The sequence below is a fragment of the Electrophorus electricus genome, chromosome 3 (genome assembly GCF_041902795.1).
Source record: "Electrophorus electricus isolate QZ-2024a chromosome 3, ASM4190279v1, whole genome shotgun sequence".
In the NCBI taxonomy this organism is placed as follows: domain Eukaryota; kingdom Metazoa; phylum Chordata; class Actinopteri; order Gymnotiformes; family Gymnotidae; genus Electrophorus; species Electrophorus electricus.
In genome coordinates this window covers 3,580,400-3,598,926 of record NC_137499.1, presented here as the reverse complement: position 1 = coordinate 3,598,926, position 18,527 = coordinate 3,580,400, and the positions used below count along the sequence as shown (strand labels likewise).

The 18,527-nt window shown below is 49.3% G+C and overlaps 1 protein-coding gene across 15 annotated transcripts in view; it reads left to right on the top strand.

Moving 5' to 3' along the window:
- myo9aa (myosin IXAa) overlaps positions 1–18,527 on the top strand; it is a 63,400-nt gene that overhangs the window by 34,418 nt on the left and 10,455 nt on the right. For 10 of the 15 annotated variants that reach the window (XM_035532162.2, XM_035532157.2, XM_035532149.2 and 7 more), the window contains 16 exons: positions 635–724; positions 2,686–2,802; positions 3,203–3,337; positions 6,693–6,814; positions 7,658–7,799; positions 8,804–8,999; positions 10,080–10,199; positions 11,380–11,449; positions 14,058–14,177; positions 14,275–14,314; positions 14,458–14,580; positions 16,029–16,109; positions 16,223–16,333; positions 17,136–17,258; positions 17,459–17,608; positions 18,179–18,492. In XM_035532162.2, the coding sequence (XP_035388055.2) occupies positions 635–724; positions 2,686–2,802; positions 3,203–3,337; positions 6,693–6,814; positions 7,658–7,799; positions 8,804–8,999; positions 10,080–10,199; positions 11,380–11,449; positions 14,058–14,177; positions 14,275–14,314; positions 14,458–14,580; positions 16,029–16,109; positions 16,223–16,333; positions 17,136–17,258; positions 17,459–17,608; positions 18,179–18,492 (2,054 nt within the window). The remainder of the gene's footprint in view (positions 1–634; positions 725–2,685; positions 2,803–3,202; positions 3,338–6,692; positions 6,815–7,657; positions 7,800–8,803; positions 9,000–10,079; positions 10,200–11,379; positions 11,450–14,057; positions 14,178–14,274; positions 14,315–14,457; positions 14,581–16,028; positions 16,110–16,222; positions 16,334–17,135; positions 17,259–17,458; positions 17,609–18,178; positions 18,493–18,527) is intronic. The other 5 variants (XM_035532153.2, XM_081709838.1, XM_081709843.1 and 2 more) reach the window with 3 other exon arrangements.

Sequence of the window (18,527 nt, the reverse complement as noted above, 5' to 3'; positions counted from 1 at the left end):
TATGTTTTATTCGGCCCATTGAGTGATTCTGATTGTGTGTGTAAGTGGCCTGCTGTAGGATGCTGCAAGTCTGTGAGCTTCTGCGCCAGAAGCACACTGTAGTGTCTATAGCATGTTTTCTTGCGCTCCAGAGCTGTCAAACGTTCTGAGCTGAACAGTAGCTTTGTTGTGCTGATCCTTTTGATTTTGGGCCCTCTGTTGTAAACATTGCCCTTGGCTCTGAACATGAACACAGGGTTCTGTTACAAATCCAGTTTCACAGTTGTCACGTATGCATGTAGTGTGGTACAGTATCGATGCATCGCTGTGCTCCGTTGTGCCATAGATGATGAGGGTAATTTTCTGGTCACTGTGGACCCACCATAGCAGCGGGCTGTCAGATGTTTTATAGCTCTATGATCACAATCACAGACCCCAAAGTATATACCAAGAAATGAATCTTTCTCACGACCAGTGGTGCGTGTAACTTCTCACGGCCCTTTTCCATGCGTGTATGTAAGCACTGCCTGAGTGAGAGGTCTTTTTTCTGAGTAGACTGCCTCTCAGTCCTGTGCGCAGTCCTGCTAGGAGCCATCGCTGTGCGTCGATCAGATAAACCGCGTCACTTGGTCACCCTTCATCTCCACTGCTACAGGTAAAGGAGGAGACGCTGTTCGAAGCCCTGACCACGCGGAAGACGGTGACCGTCGGGGAGAGGCTCATCGTGCCCTACAAGCTGGCTGAGGTAAGGCAGCACACTTGAAATCCAACTGCGTCGTGGCCGGCGTTGCCCCATCAGACACGGGCGCCAGCTTTGGATCTTGGTCCTAATTCTCCCTCCTCTCACTCTATGGTAACAAAACCCCTGTCTGGCCTGGTGTGACCAGTCATTGCCTGTTTATCCAGTATATTCTGTTGCTCAGCCCCAAAAAAAGCTAATAAAAACAATAACAATGCTAGGCTGTATGCAATTATTACACAAACTTGAAAAGCGGTGCATGATTATGGACATTTCAGGGGTCAATAGGTCAGCGTAATGTAACAGAGCCTTTCAGTGACGCGTCTCGCATGCGTCTAGTGTACACAGAGACGGAGTGCTTGCATAATGCCAGCATTCCCTCGACGCGCGCACACAGAGGCCACGAAGTTCAAACGTGGCAGCGTTCAGACGGACAGAATGCTCAGTGTCCCTGCTCCAGCCTGCGCGTCCGAGACGGCCGTGCTGCGTGCCGAACAACTGCACGCTTCAGTGGGAGACTTCTCCACCCCCTCCGGTCACCTTCCCCACTGGGCTTCTCAAAATCTCTTCATGTAGGAAAGAAAGAGAGAAAAAAATGTTGAGTAGGTCTACTTGAAACTTGTTGCATTCCCCGAGCTCCCCTTGGGGCGGGGTGGGGTGGGGCGGGGGTGGAGGGGATACTTTTGGGGTTTTTTTTGTTTTTTTTTCTTCCCCTGGTCTAAGTGAAACAGAAATTACAAAGTGGTTGCACAACTTTGAGAAGTTACAAAGGAAAGCACTCTGAAGGGAAGGCAGCCGGGACGACCTCTGTCCAGCCTTTGTGTGCACCGTGTCCGGTTTCAGGGGGATCAGGCCACTTGAGCAGGAGACTGACCCCATAAGTAGGCTCTCAGGTGCTCCCAGGCAGGGCAAGGTGTGCTGAGGGCCCCTGGCGGAGGCCCCTGGCCAAGGGCCCGTAGAGGAGGGACTGGGCTGAATGCCAGGCTGAGGGGTCTTTACGCTCTGCGCTAACCCAGTTTTCATTAGGGCATGTTTGAAAAACAAACACAAGGCACGGCTGCCGGAGACATTCCAGCTGACGTTCACTGACCACACACATGCGTGCATACACACCCCAAACACAAAGGCTTACAAACGGCTAAGTGTCTTACTGCTGATTTTTTTATATATATAATAGTGTGTGCGTGCACATTTTCCACCAAAGAGCCTGTCACTGAGGCTGTTAAACACTCGTTAATCAAAACCAGCGCAGACGCTTCTCTTTGCTCATCAAATTCTGAAGCAACTAATCACTCGGAGTGTGTTCTGGGTGGCCCTTCACAAAATATTTGTCTTGCAGTCATCCGTTTTTTAGGATCATTGCTTCTAACAGCCCAGGGACAGACAGTTTTGCTATCTGTTTAACTATGTTCCTGCATTGCAAGCTTTGTACCTCTTCTGTTTTACGCCATGGAACAATAACATGTCGGTTCGTTTCGACTCTCTCCATCACTGCTGTAGTGGCTGTTGTCTACAGGCGCAGCTGTGGGGGTGTGCTCATCAGGAACCGTTTGTCAGTAGTTTACACAAATCAAATCCCTGTATGGTCTACGCTGTGCCGGCGGTTTAGCATCTAAGCTCCTAATGCTGCTATTCATGGCCCCGAGGAGGAAGGTGTAAGAGAGAATGCCAGTGGATGTGGCTGATGACTGCCCACCACGCTTCACTCCTCTTCCTCTCTTTACTCCAGAGGCTTCATCACTATAACTGTATGTATGTAATTTATTTATTTTTTTGTTGTTACAGCACTAGCTAACCACTAGCTGGTTACTGTGATTTAAGAGGACCGGGGCACATCACGTATAACGCCCTGATGGTGCTGCAGGGGGCCCCCCAGGAACGCAGGCCCAGGGTGGTCAGCGCAGTGCTGTCCTACCAGATCACGCCAGACGGGCTCACGCTGACCAGTGTCTGCCGTTCCTTTGCAGGCTGGGACAGTGCGTGACTCTATGGCCAAGTCCCTCTACAGTGCCCTCTTTGACTGGATCGTGTTCCGAATCAATCACGCCCTGCTCAACACCCGAGACCTGGAGGAGTCGGTCAAGGTATGCGGGATTACCCAGAAGTTTGCGTTACTGCGACTACAGGAGGGAAAGCGGGGCAGAGGGTGCAGGAGTAGCTGGAAGCAGTCTGGCGCACGATGGCCGCGGGTCGGGTCTCCAGGCCGCTGCCCTGCCAGCTCGGTTCAGACGCAGCACGAGCACATCTGAAGCCGATTTTCCATGCTACTCCGCTGTTCCCTCTCTGCTGGAGAGTGCTGTATTAATCTGGGAATTATGGATGCAGACATTATGTAATTGGATCTTTTCAGCCACAAAGCATGCAGCTGGTTGTTTTTACTTTTACATAAAATTCTCTTTTTTGTGTTCTCACAGAGCAAATAGAGAGGAGAGAAAACTCTGTTGGCTTGCATGGTTTATAATGACTCCTGCATTGTCTTCCCAGATCTTGTCCATTGGGGTCCTGGACATCTTTGGCTTTGAAGACTACGAGAACAACAGCTTCGAGCAGTTCTGCATAAACTTTGCCAACGAGAGGCTTCAGCACTACTTTAACCAGCACATCTTTAAACTGGAACAGGTGGGCCTTTTTTTCCACCCAGGCTTCCATCTGGACCTCAGGGAATGTCGTCACTCCCACTTCACACACTCCGCTCAACGTTACCTGCTAATAACAACAGATTATTTTTTTGGCCAGCAATTATAGCCTTAAGTTGCTTTGACTTAAAAAAAACAACAACAACAAAAAAAAAAAGAGTGAAAAGTAATGCTATGTTCTCTGTATGGGAACCTTCCCCTGGATGCTCTTGTACTCTTGCTTCATGTGACGAGCAAACTACTTTTCCTCTAGAGTTCTCTCTCTTCTCACTCTTTTGATCCATTTTATTGTCTCAGTTTTCCCCCACTTCAGATGGCTGTTTGTCTTCAGGATCAGCAGGAGTGCCTGCTAGGGAGGACATTTTTTCGTTTGGCCATCACGGAGTGCATGCCTCATGACCGAAAATCTCAAGTGTGCTTCTTGGTTTACATGGTGGCAAGAAGTTGGCATGGGGTGACTTCTAATGGTTAACGGCATTGTCGTTGTAAATGTTCTGAGAATTGTAAACACATGACGGCACAATGAGAGAGAAGCTCTGTTGTACTCGATAACATCATTTGCCCAGTGTTGCTGTTCCCCTTGGTTAACTACAGCGCCCACAAATCATTGTAATCACAGCCTGTCCAAGCAGTGCCTTTGTGAGTCACCTTTTAAAGCACATGTTGGTTCAGAGAAGGCATGTTAAGTTTTCTCCGCGGGCACCTACTTGAACAGCGTCTCCTCTGACGGGTTCACCTTCGTTTTCGCCAAGTCAAAATACAGATAACTGAAGATCACCAACAACCTTTATTCTTTCACTAATTTGCAATAAGAAGTTCGTAGTGTGAGGAGCAGAACCAGGTTGGCAGTGCTCACAGGCCTGAACATCAAGCCCAAATAAGCAGCCCTTCAAATCCTGGTCGAACAGTCTGTGCACACGGCGAGAACGCTCAGACGCACAGCTGACCACTTGTGCTATTTCAGACTGTCTTTTAAAAGAGCCATTGGAGTAAGTGTCCATTTGTGGGCCCTTGTGTGCCCCAACTGCGCTGTCGTCCCTGCCGTGTCTCGTAGGCCCGACTGAAGTGGTATTGTCTCCCTCCGGAGATCCAGAGACCGCGCCGCTCGGACGGCCGAGGCGCGCCCCGCCCGCCCGTGTGCCAGATCAGATCTGACCTGCATCAGAGACCGCTTCCATTATCCCATCAGACAGGAGAAGTTGCAGCCAGCAGCCCATAAAAGAGAAGCTCTTTATGCAAGAGGCGGCCCTGGTGGGAACTGTCGCGCTCGCTGGCGGTCTGAGTTTAACCTGTGAGAATGGCTTCAGGGTCGAGCCATATATGGGTTTTTTTGTTTGTTTGTTTTTTTGGATGGAATGAGTAAAATTGAGGCCCAGCAAGGCTGGATATTGGATTGCTGTACTACACTGTTCTATTATGAGGACATTAGGTGTTTTTATCTAGTATCAACTTAACCCTTGCCTTTATTTAAAGAGACTCGATGTGCAAGTGAGAATTCTCTGCAGAAACAGCCTAGCGCTTTGTCTTGGGCCCTGTGCTTTAGCCAGGCTGTGTGCTTGCTCACTGGCCTCGGCAGGACCAGAGGCAGTCTGCTTCTCTTATTCATGAGAAAAGGGGAGAAGTTTGTTCTGTATGTCCAGAAGGGGAAGAATTCCTGATGACGTGAGGATGGCAGCGCCCCTGGGTTCTAAGATACCGGCTATGGGATGCTACACCAAGCTCCATGCATTAATTGTGGAGAAAGATGGAAAATATTAGATTCAAATGTCAGGAATGAGTCTGCAGTGCTTTCCCAAATGTACCGCATTCCGAACTTGAATGAACTCTTGAGGCTACTGCAGACTTTTTCCTTTCAATGGTTCAACCACAGCATGTTCAAACACCACTGTCCTTTGTCACACTTAAGATCAGACAGGATATCTGCATAATTCTTAACGAAGTTATTTTGTTTTTGTAATGGCAGTAGCATTAGTAATAAGAGCAGCGATTAGTCATTTTAATAGCACCTCCCGTACGGTAGCTGACTTGCGGCCTCGCCTGCGAGATCTCCTGCCTGTCCCTCGGCTACGCCTGGCATGCGTGCCACCTGCCGCCCATAAATCCCGGCATGCTGGAGTGTCTCTGGGAAAAGGCGGGCGTGCCACGTGTGCGTGCCCTCTCTCCGCAGGCCATTTAATGGCAGTTTTTCTTCCCCTCCCGCCCTTCGGTTCCCCCTTCATGCCATTTACGGAGATGCAGTTAGCCCTGTTTTATTTGTCTCCCTTTGGCAGCGGTTTGGGGCCTGTTCCTCGCGACAGCCAAAAGGGGCCCCGAGTGAAAAGTGGCAGCTGAAGTCGGAGGTCCCGGCGCTGTGCACGGGTGGGGAGCTGGGGTCTGGCGGCCCCCTGCCCCTGCCTGGACACTACTTGGGGGGCCAAGGGGGATGGAGCTTGTTGGATCGTCATTTGTCTTTATAAGACTAAACAGATCAGATAAACTGCCCCCTGCCTCAAGACCCCTTATTGTACTCCAAATAGCAATAAAGAACAAATAAATCAATGTTCTACTTTCTTTAATGTAACCTTTTAATTGGTCAATATGTCCTATAATTCCTTTCTTGTTTTACTGTTTGTGCGTGGATGTATTTCTTTATGATATTTATTGACCATGGTTTGAAGAATTATTAGTCATTTATTATTCAGTAATTATTTTCCTAAATATTTGTATCAATCTTGGCACATAGAAGGCGGCGATCTTCTGATTCTTCAGGCATACTCCCTACTGTACGTGTACTTTAGCTGTAACACTAAACTACATTGTTAATTTTACACTTTTACGTTTAAGAAGAAAATGATTTTATGAAACCTTTACTGGATTACGGGTTTGACTGTTCTATGTATGTGTCCCGAAATCTACGGACACGTGAAATACATTAAAACTTTTTTTTTTTTAAAGCCAGTGAAATGTGAAAAATGCCTTTATGTTAAAGTAGCAAGGCCGCGGCCAGAGAGCCGTGAGCGCTTCCCTGGCCTGCAGGCTGTTGATCTAGCTGCAAAGGTGATATGAAAGAAATGCCAGGGTCCGGGTGGAGACGTGTGGGTTGCATAACGACGCATATTAAAAGTAAATTGGCTGAATAATCCGTGTAATCGATACTCGTGTGTGTGTGTGTGTGTGTGAAGAACGAGTCATATTGTGCGTTTTGTTGCTGTAGCTTTCATTCCAGCGGGGCCTTGTTTAGCGTATTGTCAAGCTGAGACGCTTTTGGGGGGGGGGGGGGGGACTTTTCAGACAGTAAGATGCTTTGTCCCGCCTTCTTTCAGGGGCATGTTTATTTTGTGTTTTCACTCTGTCGTCAGGAAGAGTACAGGGCAGAGGGCATCACCTGGCATAACATCGACTACATCGACAACACGGGCTGCATCAACCTCATCAGCAAGAAACCAACGGCGCTCTTCCACCTACTGGACGAAGAATGCAAGTGAGTGACGCTTCCAGAAACGATGCACCGGGGACTCACCTATCCCTGACGGTCTCAGTGATTTTATGTCTGCATTTCCGTCAAAAAGGAGACAAGCCCGTTTTATTTCAAAGATAAAAACTGGAGCCTTTTTTTTTTTATTGCGCACTTTTTCCTTTGTGGGATGAAATGAGGCGAAGTCGCCTCCCCTTAACATGGCTGGAAATCTTGGTCTGCGCGGCTCATAGCCCGGCTCTCTGGTGGCACATTCTTCCTCTTCCTGTTGCTTTTCCGTGTGTTGGCAGCACTAGTCATCCCCTCAAGGCCAGAGGAACTGTGTGCCTGTCATATGCCCCGCCGCCCAGGTGACCAGACTTAACAAGCCTGCGCGTTCTCCGGTGTTGAGACCCAGTTCCGCGATACCAATTTGAAGCGCTCTTTACCACTGGGACACTTCTCCGGTGATTCAGATGAGGCGTATTTAAAAATATTCAAATGAACTCAAACAAAAGCATCACGTTTTTCTGCAGGCTGGTGGGTTTTTCTGCGTACAGCTGATGTCCTTCCGCTGTAGTTTTTGAGGCGTTTTGTCTCCGCTGGGTTAATCAGCACTGTGTGTGTGTGTTAATGAACTCTGCCACATGCAGCGTGTCACTTCCTCAATGGACGTGCTCATGAGTGCTACCCGGGCCAGGCCACGCTGCTCCTGGAGGAACCCGGCGCTGACACAGGAGTGTTTTGTATTTACAGGGCCAGCGCCAAGCGCGCAGCCCGCGCAAGGCACCGTCCAAACCACTCCAGCCCACGCGTCCGTGCCCGCACGCAGGCCCGGCGCTAACGCTCTCCCTGCCTGTCCTACCGCAGCTTCCCTCAGGCCACCAACCAGACGCTGCTGGACAAGTTCAAGCGGCAGCATGAGGGAAACAGCTACATCGAGTTCCCCGCCGTGATGGAGCCGGCCTTCATCATCAGGCACTACGCCGGGAAGGTCAAGTACGGCGTGAAGGTAAGCGGAGCGGAGCCTCGCGTCACGCGCTACAACTCAACGGCGGACGCGTAATTCGTCCGACGCCTCGCTCGCGCGCTCGCGCTTGAATGGCGTCCTGTCATGTCATGCGATTGTCACGTTGCGTAGGCATAGACGTCGCGGACGGAGCGTGTGATGATGGCCGTCGAAGCAAAGCAGACTACAAACATCAGTAACGCTGATGCAACCTCACCAAACGTGCAGTCCTCAAACTGAGCGCGAGGCCCTGACCAATGCCAGCACGTCCAGCGTTATGTTGGGGGCAGTGGATGTTTGCCGGACTCTCATCTTTAAGACGCAGCGCCTGGTGCCGTGCAGTAGTCCGCGTAGCAATCGCTCGGAAGGCAGTAGACACGTTTATGTGCCGCTGTTTGAGTAATATGTTTACAAACCAAAATGTGGAGCAGCATAACAGGAGTCTGCAAGGGTCACCGTGCAATCTGTTGCAGGCCTTATGTTTTAAAAGCGCACAGCCAACTGTGAGAATCTATTTTTAGTTATTTGATATATTAATTATTGAGCCTGTTTTAAAAGTGGTATTTGTGAGTGTTGATTTTTAGATTAGTATTTTGTTTTTTGACGTTTTTCCGTCTTTTAGTCTGTTCAATCTCCTCGATGATTATGCTGAATGTTACATTACATGCAGTGAACCCTAACCCTGTTATAATTTGGGGTTGTGGATGGACCTTGGTTTAAAGTGTCCCATGTCCAGCCATGTGCTGAACTGGGAGATGACGATGTTTGTCAGTACGATAATTTGATATTGTTGCTTTTCATTGTGTGACCTGAGGTGTCTGGGTTGTAAATAAGCCTTTAATCACCATGTCTCTGAATGTCACTGTGTGGTCCGCACTAGGCATGAACCCCCACAATGGTGATGACAGTCGTTCAGAGTGCTTCCTTGACGCAACCCCAGGTTGCGTCACTGGTGTTCGGACCCCGCGAGGCTGCCCTCGTCTCACCTCTGTCTCCTCTTCCGGCAGGATTTCCGGGAGAAGAACACGGACCACATGCGGCCGGACATCGTGGCCCTTCTGAAGAGCAGCCGGAACGCTTTCATCGGTGGCCTGATTGGCATTGACCCTGTGGCCACGTTCCGCTGGGCTGTGCTGCGTGCCTACTTCCGAGCCGTTGTGGCCTTCCGAGAGGCGGGGAGGAGACGTGTTGAGAAGAGGAGTGGTGAGACTTGTGCTGAGCCAAACACAGATGCATGGGGCCCCGACACCAGAAAAGGAACTAGCCGCTGGCATATACTGTGATTTTGCATTTGAACGATAGTTAGGACAGTCACTGATGGCAGTCCCTTCACCCAGCACAGAGTAGCATTGTGGGATGGTTTAGCACTCATTGCTCAACGCAGCACAGTAACTTCAGTCATCGGTGTAATGTTGAGGCACTTTTGCTGCCGCGTGCTCACAGCTGGGGGTCAGTAGTGATTTGCAGTGCGATCCTGTGTCTGTGTGCGCGCATCCAAGCCGGCCTGTGGTAGCTTAGCTTCTGAACTTGCTCATACTACCCAGCTCCTATCGCTTGGACCTTTGCTCTGCTGCTCTTTAGAGCTTCAGCTCTCTCCCCTCTCGCTGTATTGGGATTCGAAGGCAGCCTGTAGGCTAACGGCGAGACGGAACGCAGGGGCTTGGTGCTTTAAGTGCAACAGTAGAGGCAGGGGAGTGCTGTCTTCAGCTCCAGAAGTCACCCACCTTCAGTTGAGTAATGGCATTCGCTCCAGAGCGCCCTCTGAGAGATCCCAGTCAGACGTGGCCTCTTAACCCCTGCACATGTGCGTGCCACCCCCACCGTTACTGCATTATCACAAGACATGTGTTTCTAGAGATAAATGGCCCGATATTTGGGTCTTGATTACTTTTTCTCCCTTCCAAAAAAAAAGTGCTCCCAGGGAAGGCTTCGTTTAATTTAATGAAATGGCTCTCAAAGCCGTATTTCATCTTTGTGTGGAGGGCGGATGGAAGCAAGAGATAATTATAGTTGACATCATTATCACTGAAACAGCAGTTATGTTTAAAAGAGCACTCAGGCAGAGGGGCCACGGCCCCAGGGAGAGCACCTGGGGCCAGACGTCAGACTCTGGTAGACCCAGCTTAGCCACTGCAGGGTATGGGTTCTCTCTCTCTCTCTCTCTCTCTCTCTGTCTGTCTGTCTCTCGCCTTACAGGTGATTCTCTAGTAATTGCGCAGCTCCTACCTGTTTAATCTGCCTTTCTGTCTCCATCTCTCTCTGGTTTATTTCTTCCCTCCCAAGGGCACGGTGATGCGGCTCCGTGTGCGGCCTTGAAAAGCGTGGATAGTTTTAGCTTTCTGCATCACCCTGTGCACCAGCGAAGCTTAGAGATCCTGCAGAGATGCAAAGAGGAGAGAAACAGTAAGGCTCCCCTCCCCCACGCACCCGAGGGCCTCGGCGCTGGGCGAGCAGTCCAGCCAAACCCCGGCGTCCAGGCTGCGCTAGTTCACCGACCCTGATCGTACCTGGACGGCTCCGAGTTCTGACCGCAGACGGTCTCTCGGCACCGGTGTGATTTTTCCTGTGTCCCATCCGTCGCCGTTGAGTCTGGGTTTTTCCACTTGGCTGGTGTTTCCCTTCTGTCTGAGCCCTTCAGCCCTGCACCTGTCTGTGTGTCCATATGCATTCTTGCATGATGTCACCCTGGGCTGGTCTGGTCTTTCACTAACAGCCGTGAATGTGGGTGGGTGGGTGGGTGTGTGTGTCTGTGTGATGTGTGGGTTCAGTGCAATCTGCATGCTGCTCCAGCACCCCACAGCTAATGCCCACCTGGAGCCTGCTCCCACGCGAGGTACGCTCTCTACACTCCTCCCCCGGGAGAAGTCTTGCTGTGGCACGCATTAGACACTCTTTAGGACATGCATGACGTGGCCATTAATTGTGTTGTTAGTTGCCGCTTTCTTGTGGAGTTTGTCAGATACATTTACTGTGTAAATCTAATTTGTATAAAATGTTTGTAGCATGTTTGTTACTAACTACATTTTATGTTTTAGCAAAACTGATGGGACACGCCTTTCTATTTTTCATGATTTTTACAAAAAAGGTTTGCCAAGTGTCTTTGCTGCTAGCATGAGACTGTAGCGCTTAGAAATAACCCAAGTGCTGGACAATAAAAAGGGGAAAAAAAAAAAAAAAAAAACTATAAAACTGACTTTTGCCTCACCAGTGATGAAATGGGCATTAATGTGGGGAAGAAAAAAAAAAAAATTATATATAAATTTTCTTTTTGCACAATTTTATGTACCAGTGGCAGCATACTTTGGTCCATATAGTTTAAGAGCTGTGCAGTGCCGTTTATTTTTTAACTTAAGCAGGGTGGTTCTACTTTAGCAGGCATGAAGTCAAATCCCTCCTCGGCAGAAGGCATGGTTTGTGACGTGGCTCGTCCGGCCCACACCGGCTCAGTCCTGATCACGTACATGACCCTCATGTCATCTGTCATGTTGGCTGTAACCCCATCGCTCACTGTCATCTGTGTGTGTGAGTGTGTGAGTGAGATGTGGTGCCCTCTGTAAGGCCTGTTCTCTGTGCTCTGTCCCAGGTATGAGTAGAAGAATTCCTCGCACACCACTCTCAGACCTGCAGGGTAGCAACAACGAGTGCACCCCTCGGTAAGAGCCCCCTCCCCCCCCCCCCGCGGGACACACACGCGAAGTCTTAACGCTGCACGCCTCCATCTGACCTCAGATACTCATCGTTAAGTTCAACATTGCGTAGCGACAATACCATGATGCAACCCTTTGCTATGTAGCCCTCACTGATTTTCATCTGTGACTCAGAAATGGATAATGTCTCTTCTGTGAGAAATGGAAAAAAAAATGTCAAGGATGAGACCCTGCTTGCTGCTCTAGCTGGGCACCCAGCCTTGTCCTTTTGTGGGGAGCGATAAGCGCAGTGACCCCGAGCCCCCCTCTTCTCTGCCCTGAGATTAGTCCGAGAGTCCTCAGCAACTGGGCTGTTGCGAAAGGCTCATAATGGCCCTTTTGTTTCCCCTTAAAGTCCTCCTAATGTGATTTGCAACCGCGCACACCGGGTTACTGGGTGATAGCTAAACCCCACGCAGCTGTTTCCTGCGTGATGTCAGAGTGCAGCTATGTGCTCACCCGGAGGTCAACCCCGGAAGCCTGATGCATACGTGCTCCCCGCAAGGCCCTGCTCCGGAGAGCCGCACTGTCCCTCCCCTGGGTCCCGCGCCCCGCCCACGCTGCTCACCGGAGCCTCTAAATTACTCCCAGCCACACATGGACTTAACAGCCTCCCCGTGCCGGAGCGAGTGGGCTTTGCTCTGGAAACGGGCCCCACGCCGCTCCGCACCACATCTGCTTCTGATCAAGTGAGCGGCGATGCGAGAGGCCGGAGTCACCCCGCTTCGGTTTGTTCTGCAGCTAGCCATTTTATCAGCTTTTTACATACAAAATAGTCTTTCTTGTTTCAAGTGTGCAGGTTCTTGTGCAGGCATATCAAGGGAGAGTCTGTCGTTGGCAAAATAAAAGCAGTTCACAGCTCATGTAGCAGGGCACAGTGAAGACATTAATTACCTTGTTAACGTTGCGTTTGGTTTATTATGGTTTATGGTTAACGTTAACCTACTGTAAATAGTAATCTGAATTTATAGTATTACCACTAAAGGATTGGGGGGGGGGGGAGTTGTTAAGTATTTGCAGTGAAAGTACACTGGAAGAACTCCATGGCAATACGCCGGGCAGCTCATGTAAAGTTTTCATTCCAAGTGTTTGGAATATTTTTTCCTTCAAAATAGCATAAGCCAAGTGTGGTAGGTATGCCCAGCTCTTATCTTGGTATCCATGGAGACCGATAATATGCTACTAAAGCTCATTACATCCAGATTCACTGCTAGTTTGTAGACACAGAGCAGGACAGGGGTGGTAGTCTCTGCCTTGCGTATTTATCAGCCCAGACTGCACCGCTGCCTCTGAGCGAAGCCAATTTATTTGCTTTTGGCTCGTATTGCTTTATGGAAGTTCTGTTATTTACAGCCCCTGTGCTCAGTGTGTCTGTGCATGCCAAGGGTTTACATCAGTCAGAGGTACTGGACCAGCTGTTATTGTTGTCAGAAAGCCTCTGGTCCTGCTCACTCGGGCCTGACGTTTTTTCCTCGGCATGCTGGGCCTAACGGCGTCCAGCACAGGCTTGCTGCACAGACCTCTCCAGGGTGCGGGTCACCCCTTTGCTCTGTAGTAAGGGAAACTGTACTGTGCCACTTCAATCAAGCATTTACGAGGAGCCGCTATTTTCAGTCAACCAATTGAACCCAGAAGTCTGGTTACTGACGACCACTGCATCTGACTGTTTAAAAATGCACTCTTTTTTTTGTTGGGTTCAAAAAATGTTTGGCTGTTTTAAAATACTCCAAGTTAAGGAGACCAAAATGTGATGCCAAAACGGGTGAAAATAAAGAACAGCTCTCGTCACCTTGTGGTGCGGAGGGCCAAATGTGTGTGATAAATTGTCCTTAAAATGCTTGGAATACTTAATCCTTTAAATCTTTGTAATTTAAAGTGTAAAGCGGCCGTAAAGTAAACCTCTCGACACCTCCGGCCCCTCTGCCGGCCCTCGTCGCTAAGGGCGTCTGGCCTTCGCTTCCCCAGCTAGGTCGTCACAAAGGCTCCCACTCCCCACTCTTGCGCAGGCCTAAGTGGTTTTCTCTGGGTTTGGGGTTAACCATCCCAACCTCTCAAGCAGATACAGGGGCTCCGGTTCGCTGGGCGGGCGGGCTTTACCTTGCAGCTCGAGGGTGGTCGGACAGAATTGAGGCTCCAACTTCCACATCCATCAACTCGCAGTGCAGTCATCCAGCCCTGCCTAACGAAAGGAATGTTTCCGAACTCGGATCAGACACATCCAGCTTTAAAAAGAGTGAATGAAAGTATGACTTTGAGACTTTGTTGTCCTCTATGGCAATAGAAGAGGTGCATATTTGCCCAAAAGCATAATCATCTGCAGTCCGTTTCCCACAATCCCCGCTGTGCGTTGCGCTAATGACGCTTGCTCATTTGAGTCATGCTCAAAGAGTCTGTGATGAACTCTGTGCACGCGAGTCCAGTGTTGGATCTGATCAGGACTCCACCTGCCTGCACGTGTGCATCAGTTTCTGAGCGTGTGTGTGTGTGTGTGTGTGTGTGTGTGTGTGTGTGTGTGTGTGTGTGTGTGTGTGTGTGTGTGTGTGTGTGTGTGTGTGCGCGCGCGCGCTGTGTTCAGCAGGGAGGGCCGGAACTTGCGTGGTGTGAGACTGAGCCGGCTGTCCACCTCCGACGAGGATGGCATCTTCATCAACTCCACCAGCAGCAGGCTTCTGGAACGCGCCCATGGCATCCTCATGTGAGACTCCCTTACACACTGCAGTCATAGCGGCGCACTCGCCAGTGTTGGGTCCTTCTTAACCTGCTCCTGTGTTGTGTTTGTTTTCCCTACCAAGGAGGAACAGAAACTACAAGATGAGGCCCAGTCTCCCAAAGGTAAATATTCCAGAAGCACAGATTTATTACTTGGCTGTAATTCAGGATAGCACCTGTTCACCTGTGTGGTGATGAATCTGTTCGTGTGAACGTTGATATTGTTTCCTTCAGTGCCTGTTCACGTGCGTTATTGTGTGCTTCAGCACTTGTTGGACGTGAAGTCCCTGAAGTACTTGAGCAAGCTGACCCTACAGGATCGCATCACCAAATCACTGCTGCATCTGCACAAGAAGAAGAAACCCCCGAGTATTAGCGCCCAGTTCCAGGTCAGGACAGCCTCTCTTCATCCGTGTTTACGGCGTGGGTTTGGTGTGGTATGTCACGGGTATGGCGTGATGTTTTTGCCGTTTGTGCACTTGGCCAACTGCAGCATTCTCCACCCAGCTCACATTCACTAACAAAAGTGCAGCTTAATTACATCATGTCTGCCTTTTTTTTTTTTTTTTTTTTTTTTTTTTCTTTTTTTTTTTAAGGAAATGATGCTCTTTCCTGGCTAAAACAAGGATTTTTTTTTTCTTTTTCTTTTTTTTTATATTTATTGAACATGTGGGGAGAAGATCGGTGTTTATTTTATTTATTCATTTATTTTTTTAGATCAGTGTTTTTCTCGAAGTATGGTATCTAGATTTCAGAAAATGGATCTCGTCCATGGCTTGCTTGTTGTGTTTTGTCCAGTACAGACATCCTCATTCATTAGGATAGTCACTGGTTAAACTGGTCGTCGCCACACGCTGGACAAGACGCTCCTCTCTCGGCCCCTGGTCTTAAACCTAGAGTGAAACCGCCCCATTCCGCACACATGCGTTCCAACATGCATTCCATCAGGCTTGCACAGTGGCGAGGGAGTGGCAAAAACCCCAACGCCTGCACGCCGTCTGCGTCTGTGCAGCCCTGGCAGCATGCCCGCACACATTTGCAGATGACTTCACTCCCCCCACATCCTGTCGTAGGCCTGATGTGGTGTTTTTTGTTTTGTTTTGTTTGGGAGAGGAGAAAGTGAATTCCTGACCACTAAAATAGATGCCTCTCCTCCATCAGTCCAGACACTGGCATGCATGCGCACGTGCACACACATGGCCTCCGCTATGGCCTGAATTTGTTTTCCAACTTTAGCTCCGTCTCAGCTCATAATGCAACAGATCCTGGATTGCAAACAAGCTCTAAACTTGCCTCACATTTAAAGGGACCCCACCTTGGAAAAGTGAATTTTTCCTAAATTTTTTAAAAAAGAAATCATTTTGAAGTCAGCATTTTGTGTAAATGGGGTTTGAAACCCCTTCACTCCTCCAGCCCATAAGGGCCATAACTGAAATCTAATCCATTTTGAAATCAATTTCTCTGCTGCCTCAATAACAAACTAATTTACGCTACATTAGCCCCGCCCACTTACATTCGCAGGCATGTTTCAGCTCAGATCGCTTTTTGAATGAGGTACAAAACAAAGCAGCCAGTCAGAACAGTGCTAATTGAACTTTTCTCCATCTATCTTAATGGCACAGTGACAGAAACATTCTGTTTAATTCTAAGGGATAAAGAAAAAGTGGGAAATGGTTGTGTAAATTGTTTTGGAACATAAAGCCACGCAATCAATGTAAGTGGACATAAATAAAAAAGTCAAAGAAAAATGTACAATATGGGTTGAAATAAGGTCACACTGATTAATGCTTGATCTCAGGTACATTTGTTGAGATGTTTGTGCTGGCTTTCTCTTAAGGCTTCCCTTAATAAGCTGATGGAGACCCTCGGCCAGTCGGAGCCCTTCTTTGTGAAGTGTATCCGGTCCAACGCGGAGAAGGTATGTTTGCGTCCAGCCCGCATGCAAACATGCCACTGCTTGACCCCTCAGACAGCCTGGAGGACACAAGAATGAGTTTGATGTTCTTGCTCTCTGTCTTCTCTGGCCTTAAGCTGCCCTTGCGGTTTAATGACCCCCTGGTGCTGAGGCAGCTTCGCTACACAGGTATGCTGGAGACCGTGCGCATTCGACAGTCAGGCTACAGCATCAAGTATACCTTTCAGGTATTTAAACACACACCCACATTCTAGTATGAGCACAGATTCACTTCTAGGACTTTATTAGAGTGAGCTTCACTTTTTCCCGCTTTGTGGAAGGGTGTTTGTGCGTTATATAATTTCCTGTGTTTGCTCGTGGCTGTAGTATCCAAGGCTGAACTCATTGTTTCCAGTGTGTCCCCTTGCTCGCCTGGGTGTGGTCAGAGCGATTGAGAGTTACTGTTGCCATCGGTTCACAGGGCTCCCTGAATTCTACTTTCAAAATATGGGCTATAATTCAAATGACGCAAGGGCCAATGATTCATTCTGTCCTATGCTATATAGCAAAATGTCATGATTTGAAATGGTAAGTATACTGGAGTTCCTAAACTTTCTGTGTAGTACATTTTGCCATTCTAGCAATTTTGGAAGTCCCCTCAACCTTGTGAGCAAGGGACTTCTTAATGACTGCATTAAAGTGTCATCTCGGTCAGTAATTCTCCCAGCAAATAAGTGGGACGCAGTCTTTATTGGTGAATGTCTGGACAGTGTGCTCACCTTGGCAGTCTGGCCTTCCACACAGCCTCCCTTTTGTCTGTAATGAATGTGGCGTGGCATAATTACATACACAGAGCGTCTGATTCCCCTGCTTCCGCCCCGATGGCCTACATAAGCAAGCTTGTGTTCCTTCTGGAATGAGAGAAATAGGATTTTTGTGTGATCTTGCCCGCGTTGAATGAACCTAATATTCCAGAGGCACGTATGAGACGTCACAGGTGTGCAAGTCCTTCTGATATATTCCCCTCTTCTGCCCTCATGTGCCTATCAGGAGTTTGTCCGTCACTTTCATGTGATGCTACCGGAGGACCTGAAACCCACCCAGGACGGCATGCGTTGCTACCTGCGCCAGGCGGACCTGTCTCCCGATGGTTTCCAAGTGGGCCGCACTATGGTATGACCCGGACCCCCGTCCGGCTTTTGAGGGCTGCGAAAATGTCCCGTCGCATAGACAAAACGAACCGTAGAGGCTTCTGGTTAGCTCTTTGATACCTGAAGGATGACGCACTCCCTCGCCTTATAAGTCGAGGTCCTGAACCACGTGGTGGTGTGCACAGCCCAGAACATCACCGCACGCTTGTGTGTGCGTCTCAGGTGTTCCTGCGTGAGGTGGAACGTCAGCAGCTGCAAGACCTCCTCCACCAGGAGGTGTTGCGAAGGATCGTCTGTTTCCAGCACCGTTTCCGAGCCCTGCTGGAAAGGAAGAACTTCCTGAGGATGAGACGGGCTGCCTGCCTCATACAGGTACGGTTCCTGCCTCGCAGCCCTGCGCCAGCTTGCTCTACGCTGCTGACGGTTCCGCTCACCACGCGCCTTTCCGAGCCCCCAGGCAGATGATTGTAAATGATTGTATTTTAAGGGTCATTCTTCCCAGATCTGTAACGCGCTCTTATTTATTCAGTCGTTTTGTTCCGCTCTGTTAATTTGTTGGCAAGTGTCTTTGACTGATATTGAAGGGGATCTGACTACACTGGCGGTTTTCTGTGTTGAAAGCTTGTTGGCTTAGTAAAAAGTACACAGAAAATTTCCTGATTGAACCTATTTATTTTTGTTCCATGAAGAACTGAAGTGAAACGCTCCGAGAAATGCTGACTGGGAAAGCTGCAGAAGCAGTTCAGAGTGAAGTGTTATTATAATCTTGTTCCCACGAGGCAGTGAAATCATTTAAAAATATTCCATTTTCACTCGGGCTGGTTCATTTTAATCAGTTCATTCTAGCATATTGTGACATTTATAACATTTTGCGTGTGGCAAAGCAAATTTCTGCTGCTTCACTTGCCGGTTCTTACGCGCTGCATACGCCTTCGCACGCAGGACTGGTGGCGCCGCTGTCGGACTAGACAGGGGGAGGAGCAGCTGGGGTGTGATCCCGGCGTCCAGCAGGAGGCAGCGGTGTGCATCCAGTCAGCCTGGCGAGGGTTTCGAGAGGGGCGGCAGTTCCTGCTGTGGAGAGCAGCAGCAGTGGTCATCCAGAGGAACTGGAGGCTGTGTTTCTACCGGCGGGCACGGGCTGCTTCAGTCATCCAGGCTGCCTGGAGGGGCCACAGGGCCCGGGAACGCTACCTCCAGCAACGGCACACGGTCATCCTACTCCAAGCGGCGTGCCGAAGTTATTTGTCAAAGCAGAGGTGAGATACTACCCTCACTACGGAGGGACACTTTG